The sequence below is a fragment of the Globicephala melas genome, chromosome 16 (assembly GCF_963455315.2).
Source record: "Globicephala melas chromosome 16, mGloMel1.2, whole genome shotgun sequence".
NCBI lineage: Eukaryota > Metazoa > Chordata > Mammalia > Artiodactyla > Delphinidae > Globicephala > Globicephala melas.
In genome coordinates this window covers 63544249-63560480 of record NC_083329.1, presented here as the reverse complement: position 1 = coordinate 63560480, position 16232 = coordinate 63544249, and the positions used below count along the sequence as shown (strand labels likewise).

General features: G+C 34.4%; 1 protein-coding gene and 1 non-coding gene across 8 annotated transcripts in view; one reads left to right on the top strand and one right to left on the bottom strand.

Annotated features, from left to right (window-relative positions):
* Positions 1–16232, bottom strand: part of HERC4 (HECT and RLD domain containing E3 ubiquitin protein ligase 4) — a 132409-nt gene that overhangs the window by 97464 nt on the left and 18713 nt on the right. For all 7 annotated transcript variants that reach the window (XR_009559298.1, XM_030862380.2, XM_060286195.1 and 4 more), the window contains exons 3-4: positions 7833–7992; positions 1616–1692 (exon numbers count right to left, since the gene is read on the bottom strand). Coding sequence is in view for 6 of the 7 variants with exons in the window: in XM_030862380.2 (XP_030718240.1) it covers positions 1616–1692; positions 7833–7992 (237 nt within the window). In the remaining variant the exon portion in view is untranslated. The remainder of the gene's footprint in view (positions 1–1615; positions 1693–7832; positions 7993–16232) is intronic.
* LOC115856493 (U6 spliceosomal RNA) lies at positions 10505–10609 on the top strand. Its single transcript, XR_004040866.1, has one exon. It is a non-coding gene; the product is annotated as a U6 spliceosomal RNA (small nuclear RNA).

The following is a 16232-nucleotide window of genomic DNA, read 5'->3' as shown; positions in this document are numbered from 1 at the left end:
TCTAAATATCCCAAACTTTTTTATTTATACTCTTTTTTCATAGTATGTAAACTATATTGTTATTTGTGTGACTGTACCATAAGGGCTGGTAGTGTACTGCTTACCACTGTTTACCGTACACCCTAATGTGCCTAGTTTGTACTGAGTGATCAAAAAAAAAAAATTTTTTTTTCCATTAGATGCGTAAGATACTACTAAAACATGAAGCTGAATAAGGGAAAAGAATACCTGTAAGATACGTCAAGATAGAAAAACTGTCCTCATTGGTAAAACGTTTGGGTTTAAATTTATCTTGGATTTACCTACCAAAGTATCAAAAGAGGAGTTGGCAAAGTAACAACAAAGAATACAGGGATGCCAGTCTCCACCCCCTACTTTATTCCTTTGATGGAATAAATCCAAATTCCTTAATATGGCATGTAAGGCCCTTTGTAACAGATTTGTTTTTACTTTACTCTCAACTGAAGTATGAAAATGTCTCCCATGCTCTCAAAATACCCACGTAAAACTATATTCCGATACTCAAATACACAAAATATCTCCCAGATTCTATGCCTTTACTAGTACTATTACCTTAGCCAATCCTCAACATTTTCCCTAGCTGCTTCACAACCTCTCCAATTCTGAAGAAATTGTAATCATCTTTCAAGACGTGCATCAAATATCAATCCCTTCTTTATTATTACCAATTCTATTGATTGAAACTAATTAAACTTTTTTCCTTATGCCCATCATATTTTACTTTTCCTTTGACCAAAACTAGTATATATTTTTTCTGCCTCAATTATATTATTTGTATATCTGCCTCTTCTACTAGATGGTACGATCCCTAAAACCTTCTCTTAACTTATCCATATTTCCCTATAGTTCTAGTCTACTGTTTCATTCATAGTAGGCCTTACTAGGCATTTAATAAATTAAAAATAATAATAATGAAGCCACTGGAACTTATTTTTTTAAATAATAAAAAACAAATATATGGCAGGTTCTTTACTAACCCATGTTACAATCCTTAGCTGGCATAGGAAGAAGTCAAATAAAGGTTACAGGATGCTTAGACTTCTCTGTTTCTATTCATAAAAAGTTTACCTGTAAGCATAAATGAACTTGGGCAAGTTATAAACTTCCCCAGCTATGAAGGAATAATGTTCGGCAGGCTAAAGAAACAATTAGACACAAAAAATCAATTTCATGTCTATATGCTAGTAATAAACGATTTGAAAATGACATCAGAGTAACAAAAAATATCAAATATCTAGGGAAAAATCTAATAAAACGTATATAAGACCTCTCCACAGAAAATGACAAAATACTCTTTAGAAAAATTAAAAAGAGATTAAAATAAATGGAGGGATATAGCATGCTCAAGAACTGAAAGACTCAATATCATAAAGGTTTTCCTCAAACTGATTTAGAGGTAATGCAATCCCAATCAAAATTCCAACACTTTAAATATCTGTGAAAACTGACTAGCTAATTCTAAAATGTATATAGATATGAAAAGGATCAAGAAGAACCAAGACAATCTTTAATAAGAACGAAGTTGGAGGAATTTCAACTCAAAGTATCAAGTAATAAAACTGAAAAGGGGAAAGAAAATAAAAGCAATGCTTACCTTTAGAAAGTGCAAGTGAATGATAGTAGCCACAAGCAACCTGTACTATCTGGATATCCGACAAACTTTTAATATTTCTAGAAAGTAAGAAGAGAGATCAGGATCAGTTAATTCCATTTAATAAATGGATCTTGAATGCTATTTATTTATGCGATTTATTGACCACCTACTATGTGCAAGTAGTCTCCTTACCAGCAGTTCCTTACTAGCATGACCTAGCAGTTCATGATATTTTTTCTCATACAGGCCCAATTTACCAAAAATTTATGCTAAAATCAGTAAACAAAATCTAAATATGAAAAAATTAAGAGATATGATGAGAAAACACTTTGAAAGGACAATATTTAAGCACAGTAAACTATGCTCACAGCTCAGTGCTTTCTATTTTTTTAATTAATTAATTTATTTATTTATCGATTTATTTTTATTCTTGGCTGCACTGGGTCTTCGTTGCTACATGTGGGCTTTCTCTAGTTGCGGCAAGCAGCGGCCATTCTTCATTGCAGTGTGCGGGCTTCTCATTGTGGTGGCTTCTATTGTTGCGGAGCATGGGCTTTAGGCACGCAGACTTCAGTAGTTGTGGCACGTGGGCTCAGTACTTATGGCTCATGGGCTCTAGAGCGCAGGCTCAGTAGTTGTAGTGCATGGGCTTAGTTGTTCTGCGGCATGTGGGATCTTCCCAGACCAGGGCTCAAATTCATGTCCCCTGCATTGGCAGGTGGATTCTTAACCACTGTGCCACCAGGGAAGCCCCTCAGTGCTTTTATGATGCCGATATTACCATCAAAATGTGAAAAATCTTTAGCTTAAAGTATGAAACTTGGCAATATATTTGTAAAACAAATGTACATGATCCAATTTGTTGAAAACTGGTGTTTGGCCTAGTTTATTATATGTTCTCCTCTGTCAGGTTCCTTAAGAACCAACAAGGATTCCTATCATGTGGTGCTACCAATTCACAAATCATGAAACCTATTCCTTTTGGACTATCCTTTTGCTTTGCATCTAAATCAGTGATATTAAATTTAATTATTTACTAGAGAAATTTAATCAATTCATATGTATTATGATCAGTGATGTTTTCAGTCATATTTCTGCCATCTCATATTTCTTACTTATATTTTTTATAGGTTCTTTTTCCCCCAATTTCTGATTTTTCCTTAACTGCAACATAATTCTAAAGGATTTAAAACATTACAAAAATCAAGAAACTATGTGCATCAACCATCCCAGGTTTTCTTTATGTAGCTCCCCTTCACTTGCTCATTCTGTTTTTCCTGAATGTTTTTAAGAAAAAAGGGGGTGTGGAAATATATTATGTTTCTTATTTCCCTTTACCTGATACTGCCACCTGACCTAATTCTGCCATATGAGAGTCCAGAGCAAGTTCTGACCAGAGTGTCAATACCCATGATTTTCGGGAGGCAGCTTCAGCAAACCAAATTTTGAGTGGGAAAAAAGAGTTACTCTAATTCCATATTGTTGTATTAAAAATAATTTTATTTAGTGGATTTATGTCCTACAAAGCTTGAGAGTTGTACTGCTACATTTAGCAGAATCCAACAAGTTAACAGGGTCCAATGTACCTTCAGATTTTCAAATATAGCAAAAGGTCATTTTTTTTTTTTTGTAGTTAGCAAAATCAAACACTGGCAATGCAAAAACAGGAATAAAAAATACACGGATACATACAACTGTGCTGAAGTTACTAAACTGTTACTGCTTATGCATATTAGGCATATCATACACTGACTAGTGAACTGTACTAAATATTTTTAAAAACCAATTGCTCCAAATATCAAGTCCAATTTGCATGACTAAGTAAAATCTTTTAAAATTCTACATTCTCATAGCACCCTATGTTTTTTTCCTTCACAGCATTTATCTCTACTAATTACTGGTGTACTTATTCATTTAATTATTACTATTAGTATACTCTGCTAAACAATAAGCTCTGTGAGGATGGACTATTATTATCTTATACCCATGAAATCCCTAGATCTACCATAGTGCCTGGCGAAAAATATGGGGAAAAAAAAAGTATGTGAAGTATCCACTGTTAGAGGATAAGTAAATCTGCAACTTCTTTGAGGCTTTAGTATTAAACTATTCATAAAATTTGCTTCCAAAAGACTTCTAAATTTACACAGCAATTTACAGAAAGTGATTCTCATTACCAAAATATTATCATACGGCTTAGAATATAACATAAACGCTAATTTCTTTAGCCATGTCTGCTACAGAGACAAGTTAAGATATTCTTCTGTGGCATTACTGTTTTAAAGGAAAAAAACCCTCTCTTTTTATCTCTATGGAGATTGAATACACTGAAGATTGTGGGGGGGTGGGGAAGAGGAGAGGATATGCTTTCTTGTTTTGTTTTGTTTTAAGCTTTCAGGAATTTTAAAAAGAAACAAAAATACTTGTGAATAGTAAAACAACTTTACAACATTCCATTTTTCCTAAAGAGACAAATTAGAAAATTCTTAATGCAACAAAATTTTATAGAATTCATCAAAAATAATCCCCAATGAGTAAAAAAGATAATGTAAATGTTTTCTGGTTTTCAATTTTTAAAAGGATTCAAATGCAGTTAACAGGAAAGTAAAATAAGCCAGAATAAATTTTGTAAATAAAATATATATATACACACATACATGAAGATTCCTAATTAATCAGAACTATGAAAAGAAAATCAGAATTCAGATGTCTAGGGGAAACATTTTATAACTGCTTACAAATTTAAAATAACTCCCTAAAGTTTAGAGTTCTTGTCAAACATTTTTAAATGGCTATGACATTTAAAATTATTCCTTGTAAAGAAAAGAATAATTTTGCCCTCCTGTTTTGCCTCCTGGCCACACTTGCTGCTCCTCATGTGGTCTATATGATGTGATGTGGCCTCTTCTGTCAGGAAATAGGCTTGAACAGTGTTAGCAACATAATGGGCTCAATCAAAACTTGCAATGATCTGGATGACTTTTCTGCAAATTACTGCCATGACTTTTTGGATGTAGAAATGGCCTGGTGTATTTGCCATTTGCCTTTGAATGTGTGGAATCAAGTGATTTCAGCTCCTTGGAAGAAGCTGTTTTACAGAAACCAGACCCCAACCAGACAGAGAATGATGACCATGAGCACGTAGCCCCCAGACTGGCTGGAGCCTGAAGACTGATAACGTGATCAATCTCTGTGACCTCACCTGGTTACCTGACCACACACCAATCAGAACATTGCATGAAATGATCACATTCCCCATGACCCTCATCCTCACTTTGTCTTTAAAAACCCATCCCTAAAAACCATTAGGAAGTTTGGGTCTTTTGAGCATTAGCTGCCCATTCTCCTTGCTTGTCACCTTGCAATAAATGCTACACTTTCCTTCACCAGAAAAAAAAAAAAAAGAAAAGAATAATTTCTTTACTGAATTTTGAAACGTTTGAAATTTGTAAGAAAACAGTTAATAAACTTGGAAATAAGATTTATACACCTCTCCCTTAGGAAGTCTTGAAGTCAAAACATATACTGTTGAATATGTGTACTGTTGTGTTGTTACATTTTTCAACCTTAATGTACAGTGGCAATATAGGCAAAAACCAGGCATTTCCAATTGTATGTTAAGGTAAAATTCTTTAACAACTGTTAACAAGGACTAGTGAAAAGTTTATATTATATATAATCAAGAAGTTGAAGAACTAAAGCATTAAATATTTTGCCAATTCCAAACTCATCAAGGTGTATACATTAAGTACAGCTTTTTGTATGCCAATCATACCTCAATAAAGTGGTTTCAAAAATATATTTTGCCAGTAAAACATAATCAACAATTTTCTATTTTTCAATTACACCACAGCTTTCTTACTGATTTGAGAAAAGTCTTAGCACCAACTCTTTGATTTTGAAAAATTTAGCCTAACAACTGATCTAGTCTCTACCATTAAAAACTCTTCTAATTTTTTTAAATTTTCTTTTTAATCTGAAATGTTCTGTACTTTCAGATGCTAATATTAGGCAGAAATTGTAATAAACTTCTTTTTTGGGGGGCGGGGGGGTGAGCAGTGCCACATAGCTTGCAGGATCTTAGTTCCCCTTAGTTCCCCGACCAGGATCAAACCCGGGTCATGGTAGTGAAAGCACCAACTCCTAACCACTGGACCGTCAGGGAATTCCCTGTAATATACTTTTAAAAGTTCAATCAAGAAAATAAATTTTATTTTTGACCAAGGCGACATGGTCGCCTATCCAGGTTCATAAAGAGTAAAGTCACAGATACAGAATTATTGGGCAACCTTCAAATAAATCGTTATATAATAAACTCTTCTCCTTATAATTACCTTTCTCTCCATTTACTAATCATCTATGGATTACTGACTGAAATCTCTTATATCAGAACTGAACAGCAAAAAAAAAAAAAAAAAGTAAGTATGAGAATTAAGTGGAGTAAAAATAAGAGAAACTAGACAGCCTTGCTGTGAATCACGGTTTTGAAAATACTGACTTAGAAAATCTAACATGTCTCTCTTCAATCCTAAAAACACAAAGTTCTTAAAAACCTTAAATAAAAAATCCCATTCTACAACAATTACTTATGGAAGGACATAAAATCAGTAGACAATATGACAAATGTGAGATCACTCTGTTCCTATGAATGCTTTGTATTTTGTAGCCAACAGCCATCTGGCTGCAAATTAACATTTTCTGAAAGAAATCAAAACTGAAATGACTAAAAAAATTCAATTTACTTAGCTTAAAGAAAAAAATTTCTCTCCCAACAGCACCATCATTAAAAGGCACTAAAAGCATAATGGGAAGTGTGTTATTTAATTGCTACTGCAGAAGAAACAAAGGGGAAGAAATTTGTTTGGGGAGTTTTGTGGAATTTGGTTACAAGTTCGATAAACAAAACATGTTAATGTGTGTATCCAGAAGTCTCAACAGACAGTTCATTACTAGAACAAACATAAAATGTCAAACTAAAGATGAAAAAAACTTCTACTATGCTAAAACAAAGCAAATACTTCAAATGCATACTTTAAGATTTTAAATAGACATACATATATATATATGAAGGAAGGTTATGGGCTTTTATTTAAAAAACTCATTTCTAACGATAAGAGCTCCTGTTCTGTTTTTTTGTTTTTTGTTTTGTTTTTTTTTGCACTGCACAGCTTGTGGGATCTTAGTTACCCGACCAGGGAGTGAACCCAAGCCCGCAGCAGTGAAAGCGTGGAGTCTTAACCACTGGACCACCAGGGAATTCCCTCCTCTTCTGAAATATATTAGTTCCTGTGTTCCATTTTCTTATCCTAGTAGTTACATCTACCTCTTAAACCAAAACAAACATTAACAATGTTAAATTAAAAACAAAATATCTATATGTGTATATTACAAAAATGCTACCTGAAATATATCTAAAATTAGTGTAATACCTTGGTTCCCTGGAGAGTTCTCTTTTGTCCCTATAACTATTACTAGGGGGAAAAAAGAAAACAAAAAACAAGAGTTTAAGGAGGCAAGAATTTGTATAATTTTAAACACTAAGCATGAGTTAGTGTATTAATTATATGTCTAAAAGAACTGGATACTCTTCTTTAAATCTTTATGTTCATGCTGACAGTTTTTAATATTACAGCAATGGTTATGTCCTATATAAACCTGTAAGGCTACAACATTGATGAAGCATTGCTTATTTTTAAATTTTGAAATAATTCTATGATGAATTAGTGGTTAGCATAAATTAAGTTGTGGTCACTGCTATGTAAAAACGTAGAAAGTGACTTATTCTTTCTACACTTTAAGCATGTGGGACTTCTATATTCAATAAAAACAATAAAGACTAAAAAAGAGAAAGAAACATGCAAACAACCAATATATAATAAATATTTCAATGGCTGAGGTACTCAAGATAGTATAATTAATGGTTTAAATTAGTCTTAACCCACTTAAAATTTTTAGTGAGAGAAAATTTATAATAAAGTATGCATTCCCTACCCCTTTTCTTTACAAACATAAATAATTTGGGGAAATACGGAGTATATAAAAAAGAGCACTCAATCCAAATTAAAGGCAAGAATCTACCTAGTAAATGCCTTAAGAACTCAAAGGGTAGAAGTAATTCGGTGTCAAGTCTTAAATGCCCAGTAGTAAGCAGAATAACTTAGACAGCAAATTTATTATAAAAGACTGTTAAAGACCTCTTGTCGGTCACCTTTGTTACCTGGGTACTCTGATACATTCCTCTGATCCTAGCAGGCCAAGTTGTCCATCAGAATCGAGACCCCAAGCATACACCTGGCCCTTGTCGTTTAGTGCTAATGTATGAGCTTCTCCACATGAAACAGCAACGATATTTTGAGCATCCAGCGCAACAACCTGCTCTACAGAAATCAAGAAGAGAGACATTACATTCTAGTTTTAAACTCCCAACAAGAATAAAACAACAGTCTTCATCTTGTACAAAAAAGCTAAGGAAATGCTGAAATACAGACTAAGTATAACTTCAGTTATTCTCAAAAACTTAACAAATATGTTCCATACAAAATTCTCACTGTGGTAAATACAGAGATATGTCATAGGGCATAATCAACTCAGAATACTAAGTGACTTTAACATTTGGGTAAAGAAATTAAGGGTTTATAAAGATTCTCTCCGAAAAGTGCTCTTCATTCAAAGCCATTACCAATAAAAGAAAGGAGTCCAGCTGAAAGGGAACCATTTAAATAACTCGGCTGTTTTTTAACAATAAAATCGTAACTGACATATACATTACCAAATGGATACTACTATGGAGTGATCCTGAAATTAAGGAAATAATCTGAATTAGCAATTTCTGACAGGAAACAAATTCTTTACAGATCTCATAAATAAAGCATCTACTAGATACACTGAGGAGAGAACTGAAAGGCAATGTGACCATAACAAATAGATATCAGTTTATGGGCTGCTACTTTTAACATCCAAGACATAAAAATTCCACATGTGATTAAAACATCTCCAAGCTTTTAACCAGAAATTAATTTAAAATATTGGCCCTTCATAAGACTGTCAGTAGCCACTGACAAATCAGTAAAGAAAGTGAAATTACTTCCTTAGTCTCTTTAAGATGTGCATTGTCTATCAGTGTTTTTTACTAGTACACTACAAGTTTTTTTTAAGACTTCATTTAAAATTAAACTTTTTTTAAAAAAATTAACCTTCTTTAGCCTAATAAGAAAGCTATGTCTTCATTAACTGAAAGTCTCTTGTTGCAGAGCTGTTAAAACTGAATCAGGGTTTCTTCAGAAGCACATTTTAGATCAATGTACAAATGCAGCTGTTCAATAATAAAGCAGATTACATGAAAGAAGTTTGAATCCCTATGTACAGAGAAATTCAAATTGTATCTGGGTTACTTATTCTGCATTTTGGGGTGGGAGGTCAGCCCTTAGACAGCCTTCAGGAATCTGTATAACTCTAAGGATATGTTATTTTAAGTACTTACCTTAAAGTACTACAAGTTAATAACTCGTAAAGTTGATGAATAGTACATGGACGTTCACTATACTAATCTCTCACTTTTTGTGTATATTTTGTATATATGTTCTTATAAAATTATATTGTAGAAACATATAAAAACAAAACATATATAACACATTGCCTCCCCCCACGAAAAAAAAAAAGAAAAAGGACTTAAAAGTATGGCATCATTTATTTACATCAAAGCATCCCATAAATCTTAATTATGAAGAAGTCAAATGCACAAAAGATCTGTTAATCTTTCACAGAGGCCCCTGAAATGAGTCGGTGTCTCTCCAAAACTATCCTCAAAGGAAATGTAGTAAAGAGCAGAAATGAAAGGATGACAAGAAGGATGAATAAGACTGGTTGGTTCAACAATAATATATGAAGAGTACTTAAATTAGATAGCAATGGCTGTAAAATCAAAGGCACCAAAAATCCAAGCAACAAAGAAACAATCATGCATACCAAACACTAATATTTATTGTATACCATGTGTGCTCCAAGCACTAGACACATAAAGGTAAATAAAACAGAGTTCTAGTCCTCAACGAGTTTACAGTCTATAGAAAAACAAGCAAGATAAGGATTGCTATTAAACGCAAAGGTAAAGACATACAAAAGGTACCAGGGCAACATGAGATACTTTTTAAAGCCCTGAAAGATACTAAGAATTCTGGAAGACAGTGACACTAAGCTGTGTAAGTAAGGAAAGAGGAAGAGATTCCCTGTACCCATGAGAGAAAATTCAAATCATTTCTTCAAATACAGCAGAATAAACTAAAAGCAAAGTGAAAAGACTGATTAAAAAAAAACAGGAAAAATGTTATTCATGTCAAATAAAGAAATAACCTCCCTAATATTTAAAGACTAACTGGGGCGGGGGTGGGGGAGAGCAGTAATTAAATGAAAAATGGCAAAAGATGTGAATTGATAGTTCACACAAAGAAGAAACAGAAATGGCCCTTAATCCTATGAAAAGATGTTCAACTTCACTGATGAGAGAAATGAAAATTCAAACTACACTGAGAAGCCAATAATACGTTCACTTAGAAAATTCATAAAGCCATACACTTATTTTGCATACTTAATTATAAAAGTTTATCAAAGGAATGAGAAGACAAGGCACTGACTGGGAGAAAATATGTGCAAAAGACACATCTAATAAAGGACTGTTATCCAAAACAAAAAAAAAACAAAAAAAAACCACCCTCTTAAAACTCAACAATAAGAAAATAAACCCAATTAAAAAAACAGTGCAAAAGACGTGAGCCGACACCACACCAAGAAGACATAAAGATGGCAAATAACCATATGAAGGCATGCTGTACATCATATATCAACAGGGAACTGCAAATTTAAATGAGATACCACTATAAACCTATTAAAATGGCTCGCTTCGGCAGCACATATACTAAAATTGGAACGATACAGAGAAGATTAGCATGGCCCCTGTGCAAGGATGACATGCAAATTCGTGAAGCGGTCCATATTTTTTTCAATAAAAAAGTACCTAAAGTATCCAAAAAAAAAAAAAAAAAGGCCAAAACCCAAAAAACTGACAATACCAAACACTGGTAAGGATACAGAGCAACAATAACTCTCATTCGTTGCTAATGGGCATGCAAAATGATACAGATACTTTGGAAGACAGTTTGGTAGTTTCTTACAAAACCAACCATACCATTATAAGATCCAGGAATTGTGCTCTTTCGTATTTACTCAAAGGAGTTGAAAACTTACGTCCACAGAAAAACGTGCACACAGATGTTTATAGCATCTTTATTCATAACTGCCAAAACTTGGAAGCAATCAAAATGTCCTTCAGTAAGTGAATGGATAAACTGTGGTATATCGAATATTATTCAGTGCTAAAAAGAAATGAGCTCTCAAGCCACAAAAACACATGGAGGAAACTAAAATGTGTATTACTAAGTGAAAGAAGCCAATCTGAAAAGGCTACAAAATGTATGATCCAACCATTTGACATTCTGGAAAAGGCAAAACTTTGGAGACAGTAAAAAGATTAGTGGTTGCTTGGGGTTAGAGGGAGGGAGGGATGAACAGGCAGAGCAGAGGGGATTTTTAGGGTAGTGAAACTATTCTGTGTGATACTATTACTATTCTGTACAATACTAAGTATCATTATGCAGTCATCAAAACCCATTGAATATACAACACAGAGTGAATGCTAATGTAAACTATGGACTCTGGATGACAATGATGTGTCAGTACAGGTTCATTAATGGTAATAAATGTACCACTGTGGTACGGGCTGCAGATAGTGGGGGAGGTTGTATACGTGTAGTATAGAGTGTATGGGAACTCTATACTTTCTGCTCAATTTTGCTGTGAACTTTAAACTGTTCTTAGAAAGTTTATTAATTTAAAAAAGTGTATTTATAAATACACACCAAGATAACATTTTTCATCTCATAAAAATCCATATGTTTGATAACAATCTGTTGGGGGAAAAGGCACTTTTGTATATTGATAGTGGAAGTACAAAACAGAACCACCTTTATGCAAAAGAATGTGGCAAACCCTAACAAAACATATGCAATTACCTTTTGGATCCAGCAATTCCATACCCTGCAGATACATCTAAGTACTAAAGGGCAGCAGAATATGCCAACCCAAAACATGCCACTTTGGCATAAGGACTGCTTTGAGCTGAAAGCCACTAAAAAGAAAAGCTCTTTGCTCTCCTATGTGCCTAAAAGCAGGAAATAAATTTGTTGAAGTGTCCCACCTTCCCTCTCTACCAGGAAGGACGAGAGTTAATCACTGGAGGCAACTCTAGACTTATCAGCTCAGAGACAGCACCAGCAGAAGCTACATAACAAACTTCACTAACTAGCCCTTATCTAAGTTCCCCCACATATTTACCTTCCCAAAATTTGCCACCCCAGAAACTCAAAGTCCTTTTCGTCTTGTTACTTCTCTATTTATTGTTCTTTTATTAAGATGCTATATAAGCCCATGTTCTACTACCACCTTAAGTTACTCATTACTGAGTGCTCCTGCATGTAAACGCAAGGCAATAAACTTGTTCTGTTTTTCTCCCTGTTAATCTGTCCTTTGTCTAGACAAGCCCCAGCTGGAGAACCTAGGAGGGTAGAGTACAAATACATATGTGCGTGTGTGTGAATGTGAGTGTATTTACGTGTTTGCAGTGCTGTATATAATAACAAAAAGACTGGAAATATTCCCAGTATCCATCAATAAAGGATTCCATCCACACACTGGGACACTATGCTCTGAAAACATAAATAAAGAGGAAATGCTACATGCTGATATGGAAAGATCTCAAGGGTATATTAGAAAAGTAGGAAAAAAAATCAAGACGTGGAATAATGTACATGATTTGCTATTTTTTGTGTAAGGAAGAGGAAAGAATATGAATATTCATATTTGCTTACATTTACACAAAGAAACTTTGAAAAGATAAACAAAAAACTAATAAACATAGTTGCCCATAGGGGATGTGGGTAGAAGGGAAATAGGGTGGTCAAGTGTAAGAGCAAACCTTCTCAATGTGTATTTATATTATTTTGATTTTTGAACCATGCGGATATATTATCTATTCAAAATTAAAATTAAAATTATTTTAAAAATTAAATAGAACATTAGAGAAAATAGTTAAAGCAATGTATAAAAACCATTGTTTTCACTTTAAAACTGAACTGGGCTCTTTACTTTTTTTTCTACACACTAAAAACTCAAGATAAATAATTTTGGTTCTTTCAGAATTTGAGCCCCATCAAATTACTAAGATACCTATTTTGAGAATGAATAACTACTGAGAAATATATTATTAAAGAAACATAATAACATATGTCTTGGGACTACTACTTAATACAGGCTTTTCAGACAACAAATATACAAACTGTTAAGTTCTTGTACAATTTTTTTAAACTACTTATTTTTTCCAAATGGCTAATTAAAATGAAAAACCTCAACTGTTTCCCCCCAGTATGCTAGAAAGTTAGGTCAATGTTATATTGAGACATTTCACATCCAGGTCAAATTCTGGATGAATGCTCGAAACAAGGTGGCTTGCAAAAAAGTCAATGATAAGCAAGAAAGAAGGGGGAATAAATGAACCCAGCAAAACAAACCAAAAAATTCACTAGAAAACCTGGCTTAATGATGCCCTGTATGAGAAAGAGAAAAAAATAAAACAAAACAGAATTCATACCAAACCTAACAGCTAGGATTTGTTGAGTGTTTACTATGTACCAGGTATTATGCTAACTCAAAGTTTTAATCACGAAGCTACATTTGCCTTTCAAGGCCAACAAACACAGAAAAGGGAGGGGTAAGAGGGATTAAATTCATTTTAATTTAGGTTGAGTATGGATATATATGGAAAAGGACAGAAAACAAAAGAAAAACTTGTCAAGAAAACCCATGAAAAAACAATTGAGGGGCTTCCCTGGTGGTGCAGTGGTTAAGAATCCACCTGCCAATGCAGGGGACACGGGTTCGATCCCTGGTCCAGGAAGACCTCACATGCCGCGGGGCAACTAAACCCATGTGCCACAACCACTGAGCCTGCACTTTAGAGCCCGTGAGCCACAACTACTGAGCCCGCACGCCACATTTACTGAGGTCCTACACGCCTAGAGCCCGTGCTCCGCAACAAAGAGAAGCCATCGCAATTAGAGGCCCGCGCACTGCAACAAAGAGTAGCCCCCCGCTTGCCGCAACTAGAGAAAGCCTGCGCGCCGCAATGAAGACACAATGCAGCCAAAAATAAATAAATTTTTAGAAAAAGAAAAAATTCCTAAAAAAACCCAAAAACAATTGATTCCTCTGATAAATGGGAGCTACAAGAAGATGTTAGAATTATGAGCGTATGATGCTAAACTTGTTGGAAAAAGTTTAATAACAGCACATGATCCTTACAGTTGGCTGTAATTCAGAATAAGGTACTTTTTTAAAAAAATACAAATATGTACAGATAAAAACACGTGGTAAAATGTTAACTGTTGGTCATTGTGCTATTCTTTCTACTTTTCTTTATGCTTCAAAACGTTCATATAAAAAGTCTGAGAAAAGTAACACTGTTCATATCAGTATTTATGGTTCACAATATTTCTCTTCAAGGAAAGAAAAAAGGAACATTTAGTTTGTGGAGGCACAAAAAAGCAAAAAAAAACTTAAGTGGAGGAGACTTTCTTGAAAAAGGCAGGAAAAAAATACATTTTTCAGAGACAGGAGCAAAAACAGAAAAGATAAAGAACTAGATAGATATAACATATCCATCTTGTAAATACTGACAGCAGATATATTCCAAATACAAATCTAATAAGCCCTAGCTCATCATTACTTCTGGTTCTTCTTACACTTGTACTGTTAAAATGCAATATTTTTGAAAACTGATGGTGCATCGTTTTATTAAGGAGAAAAAGGCCATCTTCTTTGCTCCATAAACACAAAATGTTGTCATTTTTAGATTTGTAAAAACCAATTAAAATGTTCAACCTAGGGCTTTCCCTGGTGGCACAGTGGTTGAGAGTCCGCCTGCCGATGCAGGGGACACGGGTTCGTGCCCTGGTCTGGGAAGATCCCACATGCCGCGGAGCGGCTGGGCCCGTGAGCCATGGCCGCTGAGCCTGCGCGTCCAGAGCCTGTGCTCCGCAACGGGAGAGGCCACAACAGTGAGAGGCCCACGTACTGCAAAAAAAAAAAAAAAAAAAAAGATGTTCAACCTAATGACGGTTTTCATTTCTACATCATTTATTTCCTCCAATTACCTTTGTATCCACCTCTGACTTCAGCATTTGTTCACTAACAAACTGCATCAAATAAATTTTGCTGCAGAAACATCATAAAAGAAAGAATACAGTTGCACATCCTTTTAGCAACACAGAATAGGTCCAGGTTCTTGTAAAATGTTACATGATAAAATCCTTCCATCTGAATAAGTAACTGAATAAGAACAACCTATTTCCTTTGGGATCTAACAAATATGTTCACCAATTCCTGAGTTTGTGAAAATTCATGTAGAATATCATCTCCAGACTCATTCTTTAAGAGTTCACTTACATGATCAATTTCACCATATCCATACAGCGGTGTATCTACATTCACCTTCTGATATGTCTCATAATTATGAACATGTTCCTCTGTCAGTTTTCTTCTCTTTGCCATTATGGACAGAAAAAAAATTTTTTTTCATTCTCAACTGTGGTTAATGAAAGGTACAAAGAGAAAAATAAAAACTACAAAAACAGTGACTCCAAACTTCTTTCACACTTCCTTGAAAGATAATGCAAAACTCTGCACAATGTATGAAGAAAAGAATGCTAAATATGATGATTTATTTCACCACCGCACCACCCTTCTTGGAAACCCCATCACTGTTCCACTTATAATTTTTAGTCTTTTTATTTTAGTCTAGTTGGGAATACATCAATTCTTGTTATTCACAGTAGTTATGTTCCATAAAGTCACCACAAATACCTATTTAGCAAATACCGAATGACTGCCCCTAGGGAAAATACAAGATTAGGTTGCTACAAGCCTCTAATCACAACATTTCATCAACTGATCAATTCATAACCTTGTGTTATGTGCGTTTCCATTTAAAGACATCTTAATTATATTGTTGATTCATTAACACTGAATTCAGAGCCAACAGCACTGTAAACTCATGCCTCAATGGATTTTTTTCTTTGACACATCATAGCCTTCTTGTGCTAAGGAACACTAGATAGCACCTCAGCAATATGCTTGGGGGCCATTTTAAACAGTGAAATCACCAACAAAAAGTGTAAAAATGCAAAAAGTGTGGCATTAAATATATCACAAAAAGGACATATTATAACAGGAAGGCAAAGCAGTGCTTTGTTGAACCTCAGCTGGGAATCTACACATCGGGAGACTCATGTATTTTGCAGCCCTGCATGTGTGCATGTCCAGGAATGACCATGAAAAGCTCTGTGAGTATTGACTGACTATGACCCAGACTGATTTATCAATAATAACAGTACACATAAACACTTCTTCCTAGACAACCAATCACAAAATATACAAGATGGTCTATTAAGTCTTTTGCTAAACGGGTTTTAACCTGATAATAAGATATAATCACCAGTAACAACATGCTCTG